Source organism: Erithacus rubecula, assembly GCF_903797595.1.
Source record: "Erithacus rubecula genome assembly, chromosome: 3".
Classification (NCBI taxonomy): domain Eukaryota; kingdom Metazoa; phylum Chordata; class Aves; order Passeriformes; family Muscicapidae; genus Erithacus; species Erithacus rubecula.
Genome location: NC_136689.1, coordinates 18,811,955 through 18,827,829, shown reverse-complemented (window position 1 = coordinate 18,827,829; position 15,875 = coordinate 18,811,955). Strand labels below are relative to the sequence as shown.

Sequence of the window (15,875 nt, the reverse complement as noted above, 5' to 3'; positions counted from 1 at the left end):
TCAGGGGGGGAATCTATAGTAACAGCTTTCCTAGCCTTCTTCTTGTTATGAAAATAAGAAAATAGGTGCTTCTCTCAGTGGAGACATATTAAAAAAGAAAGTTGTTGACTCAGGATAACTGGAAAGTTCTTGATTAAACACCTGCTTTTCTTTGCCCATGTATCAGTGCAGTAAATTTTCTATTCTTTTACTTGTTAGCAGATAAAAGAGCTCTGACAGAATGAAACACAAATGTCAGTTGTGCATTGCAACTATTTCCATTTTTCTTACCTCCCCTATCTTGTGAGACTTTCTAATATTAGACTGCTCTCCTTTGGAAGTTTGGTTTAATAGATCAATATTGTTACTTTGCACTGCTAATTAATGAAAGTAAGAGCAGTAGAGCTGCTCTCATTAAGTTAATGGTTCTCATATCTTGATGCTGGAGTTGAATTCTTATCACTCAACAGTACACTTATTTAAATATTAGATCCACTTAATTAACAAAGATCAGGACCTAAAACCCCAAAGTATAACACAACCAAAAGGTCTTAAAATAAGGACAGGTAATGGAAATTATTTCTTTCCAATTCTGTCTTTGAATATTCATGAAAACAACTCCAGGCTTTTGCTCACGTTTCATTTATAAAAGCCAACAGTTGTAGTTTTATGACCCATTACTGTGTCAGGGAATTGTAACATAATCAGTGTTCTAGTCAGGGCATGTGGAGTTTTGTGCCACAGTACTTGCCAATAAATTCCCAGATATGACACTTGCAGCAAACTTCAGACAGAATAGGAATATTGATTTCAGCAGTTCACCTAAGTAGCATCAATGGACCCAATTTAAGAGTTTTATTTCCCTGAAAACAGAGTAAATTATGTAAGTGAAAACCATAAGAGAATTGACATCTGAGTTCCCACAGAACTGAGAGCCTAGATTGAATTATTTGACAAACTGATACTTACATGCACATTAGAAGAACATTTTCTGGCACTTATTACATCATTCCACTCTGTTTCCACAGATTCTCTTAGCCCTTTTATGTTTTAGGTATTGAATTTCTCCTTCAATCAGAAGCGCATTTATTGCACATAGACTTATTTAAAGCTGATGTGAGTTAGTCGTACTGCAAAATTTTCCAGAAAAATCTTCAGAAACATAAGCTTCTGCCAGTAATTTCAGGAAAAATAAAACAACCTATAGAGTCATGCTTAAGATTTATTAAACTGAAATGCAGGGAGAGCTGGCTTTTACACATTTTGTTACTGAATCATTAGGCTGTTTATGAAAGACAAATGAATCTTCAAAACTAACCAGTACTAAGAAACAGAAGTGAGGGTCAAGTGCTTGTTCTGACCCTGGTAGACAATCGAGCTGCTGTCCTGGAACTCATTCAAAATAACCTCTCAACTGTATTTTCCTGCACATCCTATTGCTATATTTATTGATCAAAACTTCTTGTCTTTGAATAACTCTTGCTAAATCCCAGCACTGGCAGGCCTGACACACCTGGAGACTGGATTGTACCAATGTACAGTTTCAGTACTGTTCTTAGAGACAAGTGACAGAGATGTAAATTTATCCCTGACCTTCCTCACCCTTTCAACAGAGAGAGCAAAGATGAGTGAACATATTTTCTAATACATTTTATAATATATCCATTATGGTATGAATTGAAAGACAGGGAATTTAAATTGCTCTTGGGCATGAAGAAGGATAAGGAAAATGGACTGCTTTTGTCAGCAATAACATATTGTTTACTTACATTTAACTTGCACAATAATCTGCAGCTTTTCCTCTTTTATTGTTGGCTTGCTAAACTGTTATTCATTAAACACTACTGCATTTGACCATTTGATTTTTCTTTCTTAATTGTGACTCATGTCTTTGAGCTTTGTCTTACTGGTTTGGAACTGATTTCTGTATACACTGAGATGATTTTAAATGCAAATTCTGTTCTTCAGAGTGCTTGCAATTCCTCCTAATATAGTATTACCTATATTGTTTTGAAATTTATTTTTCATCCAACTCTCCGCACTCTCCAGTTGACTAGTCAGCACTGTAAGTATATCAGGATCTGGAACAGACCTATGCAGAACTTCATTACAATTTTCTTTTGGTTTAATAGAAAGCTATTGACATCTCCTCTTTGAAATAAACTCATATTTCTATTTGCACACACATCTTATGGTAATTTCATCTACACCAAATCACCACAATTTTTTTAAAGCATGTGTTATATGAGAATTGTTAAAAAAACCTTTAAAAGTAAGCAATTTTTCAAGATGAAAAAAAACTATGATGAAAAATATTACATATCTGAACACAGCTTACTCTTCATCAGAAGCAGCTACTGTAGGTTTCTCAGTTTATAATTCTCTAGGTGCTTACAAGGTTGTTAGTGTCTTAAGAGTTGTTCAGCATCTTGGCTGTAATTGCATATTCTGTATTTATTCCTTAGCTGCTAAACATGTCCTTTGTTCTCCCAATTGTCTAATTTCCTACACTTTTGCCTCAGGTTCTCAGAGCTTGCTGTTGTCCACTATGCAAACTTTACTTAAGTTTGTGATTCCATTCCAGTTTTAGTACTTGTGGCTTATATGTATTTGTAACATTATTTGGCTATTCTGTTCCATGTTTGAATTCCCATTTGGCAATGTTAACTGTTCAACTAGCATAAAATATTCACAGAATCATAGAATGTCCTGAGTTGGAAAGTACATACATTAGTGAAGTCCAACTCCTGGCCCTGCACAGAACCATCCCCAAGTGTCACACCATTTGCCTGACAGCATTGTCCAAATGCTTCTGGAATTTTGTCAGGCTTGATGTCATGACCACTGCCCTAGGCAGGTGTTCCAGTGCTCAACCATTCTTTGGGGGAAGCATCTTTTTCTAATATTCAACCTAAACCTCCCCTGACACAACCTCAGCTGCTCCTCACACAGCTTCCCCTCAATGCTCTTCACCATCCTCACGTCCCTCCTTTGGACATCCTCTAACAGTTTAATATTTTTCTTACACTGTGGCACCCAGAACTGCCACCAGCACTCGAGGTGAGGCTGCCCCAGTGCAGAGCAGAGCAGGACAATCCCTCCCTTGTCCTGCTGCTGATGCTGTTCCTGATGCCCCCAGGACAGGGCTGACCCTCCTGGCTGCCAGGGCACTGCTGGCTCATGTTCAACTTGTCATGGACCAGTTTCCCTTTCCATGCCACTGCTTTCCAGCATCTCATTCTTCAGTTACTACATTCAATTGACAAAATTAACTGTCTGTTAACTGACAGATAAATTCTAACATTTTCAGTAAAAATAGAAACCAAATAATATAATGCTGATTCTATAATTTGCTGCTCATTAATTTTTTGTTACTCCCCTTAAGTAATGGGCTTAGCCTTCTTCCTTTTATTGTCTTAATCTTTACATCTTGTACAGCTTTGAAAAACACATAAATTAAGCAGTAAAAGAATTTCAATGCTTATACATGCAAGCATGTTTGTATCCTAATGCACTAAATTTTTTCTATGTCAAACAACAGTTGCAGTCATGCGAGTACACCCCTCTGCAGAAAGTAAAGTTGATTAATCATGTGGGGGAACAAATAAACCTTCGTTGTAAATGGCTCTCTGAAAAGTAGGGACAAAATAATGGGTGCAATTGCACAGCAGTGCATGTATTGATAGAGAAATGTCAAAAAAGATGATAAAAATGTTTTACAAATGGAGACTTTTACAAAATTCGTGATTTCTCTTCCATCCTTCAAATCTGAGTGGTATTATCTCAGAAAAGAACATTGTGGGGGAAATGAACAATTCTTGCCCATTTTAGCTTTACAAAAGGTTGTTTATTGATAGTAATATATCACAGTAAGGGGAATAGAATGAAGTTATTTTGAGCAACTGCTCCCCTACATTACCAAAATAAATCTTGAAGGAAAGTACTGGAAAACCAACACCTGCCATATTTCAGAAGAAGGCTAGTGACACAAGGAATATGTTAGAGGGTTAACTCCTTTGTAGCAAAGAGGTGGAAGTGTATGAGAAGCAGGGTGAATACAAGTATTGTGAGGAAGAGAAATTATATTGTTGACTTATTAGAGCTGTATAAAATCACGGGGTAAAATCTGCTTAAATATTGGTTCATCTGAGAGGAACTACAGCTTTCAATGTACTCTACAGAAAACTCAAGTTGCTTGCTACAAGATATTTGTATTAAAATTAGTTTGGGAGTAAAAAGGTCATGGGGGCTTGGTTTCTAAGCTGTTATCTAAATGTGAACAAAATTATAGTATTGAGGTGTATCCAGTCAATTACACAGCAAATACAGTGCTCCCCAATATATATACAAATATGTTTGAAGGGTTTTTACATGCAGGCAGGGGAGGAGCATGTTAAGTGAAAGCAGAAATTTAACCACAAGCTATGGTTTTAACCTGCCATAGAGTATGGTTCCTAGTACATCATCCTTTTCTCTGTCTTACATATGCCTAATATTCAGCTTCCTTTGGAAGCTGAATTATTTAGTAAAATGAAGCAAGTTTTACACAGAATGAAGTGTCCTCAATATTGAAAGATTTTTGCTGAATATGTCATGTAAACAAGTGGACAAATACATCCTATAGTAATGTAGAAACTCACAGCTGACTTCTATTTCTGAAGTCAAGTATCCAATTTGCTTTATCCAATTTGATCTGTTCTGTCATTGAGTGTTTGAAATTAGCATTTTGCCTTGGCCCTTTCCTGCAGTTTTCCAAAACTGATCTTTGAACACATTTTCAATAGGGATTTAATCTTCCAGCTTTGCTAATATAGCAGAATGGCCTTGGTAGGAAAAGAGCATTAATTGTCTGCACATCACCAATCATATCAATGTTGTTCTGCTGGCTCACAGCCTATCAAGCAGTAGACAGAACATTTCTCCCCTCTTTTATATTATAAAATAGGAAAAAATATAACTGTCCTTGTCTATAGTATTGATAACATTTCACAAGCCTATCATAACCCCTTTTATTAATCTTCTGTAAAATAAATTCTTTTTATGCTTTCAATTTCTCATCATACAAGAGACTCTATTTCTCTTATCCTGCTTTGCATCTTTTACTGAACTGCCACTAATTCTGTAACATCCCTTGTGGAAAAGGTATGACCAATACTTTGCAGTTTCCTAAAAGCAGTCTCAAGATTGGTATTTTTAATGATAAGTCTTTATGCACAGCCTATGTTAACTTTTCCTGCGGGTTTTTTTCTGTCTTTCTGGTTTTGTTCTATTTTGCAACTGCTTCTCACAAGATTTTGTGTGGATATATAGAGTTCAAATTTCTGCTTTTCCTTTATGCCTCAGTATGTTCCAAGCAGGATCATGAGCAGAGGCAGAGTGAACATGAGATACTTTTGTAAGTTTATTGAATTAAAAGGGCTTGGAGTGCTTGCATAAAGGAAGCCTCACCATATGTAGCACTCTTATCCTTAGGAGGTGGAATGAAAATGGGAGGATTAAGGTAACTCAGAGCATGACTAAAAGTTATTAGGTGTGCTTTGTGTGCTTGCTTTACAGATTTAAAACAAACAAAAAAAAAAAAAAGTTTTTTAGCACAATTGGTTGGGTAAATCCAGCAGACTCAAAATTCATTTCTAAGTGAACTAAATCTAATTAATTACACAACTTAAGCAGTTATTTATGAAAAGGAAACTTATGTAGAGAATACCATGGAAACATACTGTTTAATTTAGCAATAACATGGCTTAATTTACATATTAATTAACTTTAATTCTACTAAATCAACTCCTGATAATTATATTATTAGTCTGTTTAGTCACAGTAAACATGTGTTGTTTCCCCTCTCCAATAGACCTCAGTGCAGAGATTGCAAATGAAAATGACAAACTATTTTTTTCACATAGAGAAACTTTGTATATTGTGGTTGTTTTGCTGGGAGATGAAGATGGAGTACAAAAAATGGCCTGGATAACTTCTGGGTGAATAAAAATTACCTTTATAACATTGTTTTCTACATTTTACAGGAGGAGCATGTCTTGTGGGAAACCAGCATCTTGACTAAGAAGGAATGGGTCAAAATGAATATACAGCTACCAATAGGGGTAGAAAATGTAAAGGTATGAATGAAAAAAGCTGAATGAAATGTGCTCAGGTTTTGAAGATGCATTACTTCATTGCTTGTAAATCTTCTAGGAAGCCTGAAAATCTGTTAAAATGTGTGTATTTTGAATGTTTTGCTATTTTTTCATTGCCTTAATATGAGCAAATCTTGGGTTCTAGCTCAAGCAAACATTTACACAAACATGACATACAAAAGCTGCTGGACTTGAACAAAATGGAAGAAAATGAATACAAATCTCATCTCATTCTAATTAGTCATCTGAGTCCAACTCAGGAATTACCAACTCATTTAAATGTATATATACTATTAAGTGAGATAATGTAAATGATCTTTGTGGAGCTTCAGCAAAATGATGTAAACTACTAATTGGAAAGATAACTTCTCACTGAAATTTCAGGCACAGAGATAAATGCTAAATTGCAACTACTTAATTTTTCTATTAATTTACAAGTTTCCATTTTAAGTAACTTTTCATCTATAGTTTTTCTTTTTGTAGTAAATGACCATCATATTTTACTGTTTCAGCAATCAGCTGAAAATATAATCTCTATGAAAGGACAAAAACTACTGCAGGAATTGATGTTTTGACAGATGTTAGAATGAATGCATTTCAGTAAGCTACTAGGTTCTAAGTGTGTGTTGTTGCCTGTCTCTCCTTTTCCCACGAGGACAATTTTGAATAAACAAGCAGATGTGTAATTAAGCTATCTATAGTATCTAAAAATAAATAAACAAATGTCTACTTAGATTGCATGTGTATAAGTAGGAAGCCAAAACTGTATTTTTGTACAGACTGCAAGGATTCCTTGTACTTAGGGAAGTATGTTTACTTCTTTAAATTTGTGCTTATTTCATATTTTTAGCACAGCATTCTGTTTTTCTTTTTTTGAACTGGTAGAGAGAGATTGGAAAGTGTTAGAAGACTTTTGTCATTTTGAAGAAATTTTCTCTAGTAGAGGACAATGACCCATAGAACTTGTGTTTTAGAAAAATGCCTCTTGAGATTTCACTCCCACCTAATTCCCAGGCTCTGGGGAGTGTGCTAGATCCTCCTGCTTATGTCCCAAATCAGATCTGTTCTAGTTTTCTCCTGTTTTGTCAGACACTCTTACACAGTGCTTTCTGACCCTTGCACATAACTATTTTCTGAGACTCACACTTTGGTCATGTCCCAGCCTGTCAAAACCCACAAATCCATTTTTATTGATTCCTCCAACTCCTACTCTTTTCTTCTCAGTGCCATCTTTTTATTGCCATCCCTAATCTTTTTGACCATCCAAGCTTTCTTCCTCCTGTGTGCTGCTTTAACTCAGGTAAAGGAAACCTGGAGAGCACAAATGGGGTAATTTCATTGCTTTGAGAGCCAGGAGCAACAGATGCTCTGGAATTCCATTGCTGTACATCAGCTTGTGCTAAATCTGCTCAGAGCAAGGCAACTCTCAGAGAGAGAATTGCTCCTTGAATCTCTCTGTCTATGTCAACAGCAGTAAAATAAGCAGGGTGAGGGCACAGGCCCAGGATTGGTGTGTGATTGTCCAAATGATTAAAACATCAGCATGGTTTATAGAAAGGTTTTGACCAAAGCAAATTGGCCACCTCCAATCCAGTGCCCAGAACAGTTCCAGGATCAACCCCATAGCAGAGGCTGGGTGCATCCATTTTATTTTACAAGATGAAACAGTTATCAGTTTTAACAGTTATCAGTGCCAGCTGGTGTCTGAGGACAGTCCCCAGCCCATTTTATGCACTTGTGACTAGAAATTTTCTCTTGAGTATCTGCAAAATGAGGTTTTGAAGACACTTCAGAAAGGAAGATGGAGCCTTTGAGACCTTAAATTTTCAAGACACTTTTCTAAAGCACAGGGACATGCCTAATTTTTAGCCAAAGGTTCATGAGATTAGGAGCTTTTCTTTAAAACAGGTTTTTTAAAAAAAACTTCATTCTTGGAACTCATTAAACTTCATCTTAAAATTTTCTGTAAGTTCAATCTGAGACAGTCATACAAAATTTCAGATTCTGATTTGAAATTTATCACAGTTTTGCAATGAAAATTATGCAGTGCTTTTTACACCTAGAATTGTTTTGTGTAAATAAAAATCATTTTCATTACATTGTCTGTTAATACAAATATTTAACTGTAACCATTTACAGCTTGTGTTTAGAGGAGCTCTCCAGAGCAGGGCAGGTTTCATCTGCCTGAATAGCATCCAGCTCCTGGATGCTGCTCCATCAGAGCTGCCAGGTGTCTGCTCCCTGGAAGAAATCCCCTGCACGGATGGGCAGCCCATGGTACCTGGACCAGCCTGTGATTCCCACCTGGATTGCCCCGATGGCAGAGATGAGGACCCAGCCACCTGCTGTGAGTGAATCCCACTGCTTTAGAGGGACACCCTGCTGAGGAGTGTGTGAAACCTAAACAGTTCTGTTCCACAAATCACTGTAAATTCATGTCTGTATAACAAATCACTGTTACAGTGATTTCTAATTGCCAGAAAAAATATTTCAAGTTTATGTGGCTTCCTTTTCCCAGAATATTTAATGATGCACAGGTTGGTATGGCTGCTGTAATTGGCCACAACAGAACACAGCCAGCTGGGGAATATGTGGCATAAATATAGAGAGACACAAATTATGGAGATGCCTCAAAACAAAGAATTTTAATGTAAAAATAACAAATGTAGAAACCACATGGTACAAAGACAACCTCCAAAGGCAACCTCCAACAACCTTGAAACCTGGAAAGCACAGAGCTATATAGATAAGGAACAGAACCATATATGTAGCTTGCCATTAGCTAAGCACATATTGAAATCAAGAACAGCACTTTATTTGTAACAAACTAGTTAATACATTAGTTCCCATGAGACAACTCTTCTCTCTATTCCCTCACCACCATGCCAAAGGATGTCCTTCCTCCTAGCTAGCTGCCTCCCACAGGTCAGAGCTGAAGCCTTTTGCATCTGCAGGTCAAGCCAGCTCCCTGTCCACTTCCATTTCCACAAGTTAGAGAAAATATTCATAGCATTTTCTTCTTTCCAGTGCTTTGTTTTCTTTTCTGATCTCATGATTATGTGTCAGATACAGCTAGCAATTTGTTTAATAATCTGCTGAAATGCAGCATTTACTCTATTTTTGCTTAAATATATTCCCTACATACCACTTTTATAACCTCTAGTTCCCTGATTTGCAAGGGAATGAAATCTGCCTTGGGATTTGTTGTTTGAACAGTTTTCTAATTTAGACTGTTTGTGTGAATTACTGTCAGAAAATGCATTAAGTGATGTGATATTTTCACTGTGATACAAATCACCACAGAATTGAGCCACTGTAGTTCAGAAGCTACATCTTCCTCATTATATTTGCATCTGAAGGTAAGTTTGTTTGGAAGCCATAGTTTCAACTGTACAATCAAGAGTAAAAAGCAAATAACTAAAATTACTGAAAAAAATCTTCAATAATTTAGAATAATTTTAGATCTCCATGTGAAAACATTTTTACAGACCCTATCACTTCTACAATTAATATAATAGGGCATGCATAAGTATGTATGTTTCCCTGTGGTGGTAACACTTAAATATGTGTTTAACACAAAAAATGTGTATAATATTTAAGGTACTCGTGATGATCTATATTGCTGCTGGGAGATGCCATTAAAAACACTGATAATGTTTTATTTTCTAATTCCTTGATTAGACTTTAGGAAATATTTGTGACTGCAAGCTAGTTTTTTAACTCACAGTCTAAATCTTTAATTTTTTTCAATCACTTAAATAATAATGCAGGAACTGTCTCTGAAAAAAAGTAATATATGCAAATACTGAAATATATTAAATAGGAAGGTATATACTGTTTTATCTCTTGGCAGAATCTAGCAAACATTAAAGTCTGTAAGGGCTCCCTCTCTGAGAGCTCTTTTTGATTTTTTACAAGCCTTGACCCTATGTTAGCTTTGTGTCTGTCCTACCTCCACTTGTCCTCATAAGTTATTTGGGAGGAATGGAATGAAAGTGAATTGTACTTTCAGAATTGGAGTTTATTTCTCAGCAATTTAGCAATCCCACTCCATAACAATGAGAGAGAATTGTGGTGAAAACCAACTGGAAATAAAAAAGAATAATTCTTCAGTTTCAAAGAATGATGAAAAATAATCGTCACAGTTGAAGGATGAGTGTTATAAAGGAGTGTGTTAGCTGGGTGAGTTGGTTGGAGAGAGAAAGCTGAGTTGTGGGGGGCTGCCAGTGGGATGTTCACAGAGAGGGGTAATGAAAGTTTTGCTGTAGGACTGATGCTTGCTACCATCTTTGGCATCAGTCATTTGAGCCCTCTGTCAATCAGGGGAAAAGTTGAAGGTTTTATTGTAGGATAACAAACTGATGGTGTCAACCAGTTTGCATCCACCATCTATTGGTGCTGAGAACCGATGCCGACAATTGATGCCCTGGGTGAGGGATGACTCAATAACTCTATGTTGAGATATTCACAGTTTGAAGAGGTATAATTTTCTTGGGGCACTGCACAAAAGTCTATTCGTGCCCCCCACAAAGGGGGGAAAAATGTTCTTTCCTAAAGTATAACTAACCAATGGTAGTTGCTTATTTCTCTGACTACTGGCTGAGAAGAAAGTACACACAAAAACCCACTGTTTTTAAAATAGCAATAACTATTGTTAAAGTTGTCCCATTTTAATGGGTAATATTGTCTTGGATACTTTGCACGCGCTTTTTCAGCCAAGAGGGCCCTAATGAAATTTAACTACTCAGCAGTTTGGTCAGCCTGAAAGATTCATCTTTCAGATGCTTTCCACAGTATTGAGCACAAGAGGTGTAAAGAAAAAAATAATTGTTCTTTGTTCTTTTTATCCCATTATACCCATTTTCCATAAGATCTTGATATTGTCCTCCATGACGTTTGGAGTTCACTATATTTATTGATATTGATTTTCAGTAGTTTCCTATCTGGTACAGTGATGCATATTTTAGTCTTTATTAGGTTTTCAGCATCTATCCTTGGACATATCCCCAGTAGTTTCCTTTGTTGAAGTGTTCTCAGGTACTGAAAGAACTGACAGATCTCTTGCTGAAAAAAACCAATGCCAGACAGCTGTTACTTAATATGAAGGATTCCCCTCCTTTAAGAATCTCTTTGTTTCATTATAAGTACTTTAAAAATAATGTTTCTCTTTGGTCATGTCGATTTGACATTAATAGTATTATAATAACACAATTTATTACAAGAACAAACACACATTTGCAATGCTTCCTAATCTTTCTGTTCAATCTCTGCTCATTTATATAAATATATATTTAAGTCTATGAGACATAAAAGTCTCAAAAATTAGGAAATTGTCTATGAAACACTAATGCGCATGAGTAACCATCTTTATTTGTGTTGGTAAAATCTAAATCTAATGGAGTGACAAGTTATAAAGATATGGATTTTACTATTAAATTCTACATTTCCATTATGTTTTTTTAGATGCCTCTTATTCGTGATCACTTCTAAATTTTTTATTTCAGTGAAAGATAAACGATGAAAACCTAGTTAATATATTCAAACAAAGTGAGAGGCAGTACTTGGATAATTTAAAGGACTATAAAGTTCCCTTTCATGCTGATGCCTTTTCTTTATTTCCTACCTTATATAAAGGAAGTTTTATAATAAATACTGTGTCAAATAACTAATATTTCAAACACTACACTTATTATTATTTTACATTATTTATACATAACCTTCACAACACTTATAAACTCATAAATACAAATGAATCAGTAGCTAGCAGTCCTAGCAGCTTGGAAACAAGTCTAGGAAGCAATTGTTATTTTCAAGTAATATCACACTTTCATGCAGTCATGTTTCTGGAAATTATATACTCATTAGCATCCATGTAAACTCAAAATTATTGTGGGGTGGGGTCATCCTACAGGTAGTTCTGAAAGAGGATCACTTCCATTTAGCTTAATTAGAAGCTTTCTTAAAACCGCTGTCTTTACTGCTTCTGCTTTTAATTTACCACCTCTAGTATTACTTTAAACATTCTCAGTTTTTCATAGGATTTGTATAATTTATGAATATGAAATTGCATGATTTTAAAGCCTTGTAGCTTTTACTGCATTTCATTTACAGCATAGTGATTTACAATTGTAAGTCCTTGAAACCTTCCACAGCAGATGAACACAGATGCAAATATTTTTATTACTATTCAATGTTGGAGTGGAAGGAGGACTTTTTAACCCTAAGCAAGGGAACTGAGTAGTTTGAGAAGGAGGTGAGGCCATCTCACCTATGAGAGTCATATGTCTAATAACTTACGACATGAGGAAGTTCAGGCTGGATGATCTATGGCCATGTGATATTTCTGTATGAATCCTTGAACCAATTCTAGGTAAATAAAATCAATCACAAACTGGTAGGCAAAGTGCTTAGAAACAAGGTATATGTGTCACCCTTCACTTTCAAAAAATGACATAAAATGTTAGACAGAAATGACAAAATACTAAAAGATGTTCTTTGGTTTCTGTTCATAATGAGAGTTATCACCTCAAATTCCAAAGTTGCTTAGATTCTGCCATCCAGAATGAGGGGAGCAGCCCTCCCCATTCCATGCTATTGTCCAGGGAAACAGCAGCTTGATGGAGAGTCCAGCTAAGTGTCCCATTTGTGTTCATTTGACTGAGCTCTCAGAGCACAACTGAAAACCTTTGATTTGCAGGCTAGGAAATCTGAAGCAATATGTCTTGACTAGTAACCCAGCCTAATTAACAGAACTGCTTTGTTTTCCCCTGGGAGGATTGTGAGGAGCTGGGATAGATAGAGTAAACTAGTCAAAGAAAAAAGGGATTCCCATTTAACCTCCCAGTGCTCACAAAATATCTGCTTTGTTTCCTGCGTTTTTGATTTTTGGGGTTTTTGGGAGGATTTGTTGTTGTTGAATTGATGTTATTTTTTTCCTCTCTTTTTATTTTTTCTTTTTTTTTGTTTTGTTTTTATTTTTTTTATTTTGAATATGTTGAAAACCATTTGCATTAATTGAAAAATTCTTGTGGTAACCTATTCTAACCACTTACTCTTGAAACTCAGGAAGTTTTTGGGGAACAATTTTTTTTTTCCTGGCCACATAATTGGATTTTGTAGAAATGGTGTAATAATTTACTCCTTTCCCAGGTAAAATATATATTTACATGAATATATATAAAAAAAAAAAAAAGATCAAATTTGACTTACTTTTAAAATGAAAACAAGCTGGTGTTTCCTTTCTATTTTCCTGGTTTTTGCTGTATTATAAATAGATAAAGGTCCAAAATAGAGAGCTGACTCGTTTTCCATTCAAAATGTCAAAAACCCATCTGCAGTGTGAACCCATTGAAATCTTCCTAGTGAAATATAAAACATAAGCTCTGGTGCTGAGAATTGCAGTAGGAAGGGACATAATATATCAGAAAAGAGTTTTATGTCAAACTCTAGTATGACTACTCAAAAACTATAGGCTGTGCAGTCACTTATTTCCTGACTATGGATAGTGAAAGATTACCTATAATCCCTTAAAGGTTCAGATAAAAGTGTTGAATGTTTGATAGGAAAGGCACATTTCTTAAGACTTATTAATACTTGAGGAATGAAAAAGCACACTGAAAAACTCTCTTACTTGGATTTGGGTTTTAGCCAAAGCACAGAACTTTTCTTTCAAGCTTGATTAAACATTTACAAGCACCCCTTAAGATTTTAGAATTAAGTAGGGATAAAGTTTAAATTCAACTGTTAATTTGGACAAGTGCATTTCACTCACAGTTGAAGCTGTTCCACAACATATTTGCACTTTTAAATTGAAGTATCACTTCCAGATATTACATAGGGGGAACACTTGGGTTTGGTAATTGACTCTGATCAGTGTTTCTGCATGCCTGGGTGCTTGTTGAGAGCTTTAAATTTCAAGTGAAAAGTGTAATTAAAAAACATTTAGCATCTGAGGTGTAGTCAGCATTACTATATTCTATTTCTTCTCAGCCACCCAAAATCAAAAACCCAAACCAACCATCATCAACATCCAACCAGGAACAATACAAACGAAACCCCTGTAGTGAACCACCATTAATGTTCTTCCTACCTTTATAATTCTGTTCAGACTTGAATAAAATCCAAAAAACTGACTGGACAAGCCAAATTTGATTTGGGATTGTATTTTGCTGTGTGTGCATGTTTTCTTTTCCCCCACTGCTTATATATCCAACCTAAAAATTGATGCTTATCTATTCATTTCTGCATCTATAGGGTTAGAAGAAATTTTACTACAGGCTACCTGTGTAAGAAATGCTGATTTCACCATACCTCTCTCCCTGTTGAACAGCAAGGGCAGTTATGGGCTCTTTTCACACAAAAGCTGTTGTTTTTATCAGCATAAAATGTCTTGTGGTCTCAAATGTCTCTAGTTAAAAAAAAATGATAATTTCTAAAAATTTTCAATGCTAAATAGATGTTAAAGATGTAAGACAATAGTTATTAGTATGATCTTGATCTTAGTTTCATATTTAAACCATTATTTTAACTTTTTTTTCTTTGGTGCCTACAGGATCATTAATGTATATCTTTTTGGATATTTCTGTGCAGACACTGGAGTCAGTTGTTTACGCAGAAGAACTTTTGTGGGGCTCAGGGAGGCCAGGAGAAAGAAATAGTTAAGCAAAGGATTTTGGCCTTTTTGTTTTACATTGGTTGTCTCAGGTCTGCTTAGCTAAGGAAAGCCAAATGCCTAGACATAGTTTTAATTACTAGAACAGCTAAGTCTTAGATATCAACTTTAATGTACTTGCAGTCTAATTAAAAAGATACCTTGTGAGAAGCATGGAAATTTAATTAAATAAGTTGACCAAGTTTCATTTTTAGCTAAATATGCTGCACTAAACAGAAAGCCATGCACCATCAAATTTTAATGTATATGGTGAAGCCAGATAAGAGACACTGATATTTGTGGTTTATTTTGTACATTTTGATTTTGTTGCTCAAATAACCTCTCTGTTCCTGGGAAATTTTTACTATTTAGCTTTACTACAATGGTGCTCAAAGAAAGATGCATTTCATTTTGGCTTTGTACAATCTGAAAATTGGAATAATATGTATGATCATGTCTGAGGCTGATATGATCAGATAAATGTGCTGTGGGAGTGGAAAGTGACAAATACAATTCTAAAATAATGGTTGCAATTGCAGTAAGTGACCCCAGGAGTTAAGTGTAGTGCCTTGGGAAGCTGTTCTGGACCAGGAAAGAAAACTCTAAAATTTTCTTATCCAAATAATTATTTATGCTCAGTCAATGTAGGAGCATGTGAAACTTTTATACAATTTAAATTGGTCTAATCTATACCAGCTGAGAAAATGGTCTTTTACTTTGCAATAAAAATTTCTAGGCAATCTGAATAATTGATAAATTTAAATCTCATTTTCAAAAAGAAATTAAATGAAAGCTTAATTCATCGCTGCTTTCCATATATTTAAATAGATTTGATTTTTCTCACAAATTCCTATCTAAATTACTGGTACAATTCTTCTTTAAAAATATTTAATATTATTTTTATAGTATCTCAGCAACATATGTACAGGTCTTTATTATATTTATTTTCTTACAGATAGTTTGTTTCATGGTTCTGAGTTTGATTAAGAAAAGAAGGTCCTGCTTGATCTGTTACCTGTATTCTAGAACTTCTTACCCATCTGAATAACCTGAAATGCATTCATGCTTCTTCAACACTCAGTACATCTAAATACAAACCAGTCAAGAGTTGT

General features: G+C 35.3%; 1 protein-coding gene across 1 annotated transcript in view; it reads left to right on the top strand.

Moving 5' to 3' along the window:
• The window catches only part of MALRD1 (MAM and LDL receptor class A domain containing 1), a gene marked incomplete at its 3' end in the record, with an annotated part of 232,335 nt that overhangs the window by 23,002 nt on the left and 193,458 nt on the right, over positions 1–15,875 (top strand). Inside the window, exons 8-9 of the mRNA XM_079302558.1 lie at positions 6,003–6,095; positions 8,253–8,460. Of these exons, the coding sequence (XP_079158684.1) occupies positions 6,003–6,095; positions 8,253–8,460 (301 nt within the window). The remainder of the gene's footprint in view (positions 1–6,002; positions 6,096–8,252; positions 8,461–15,875) is intronic.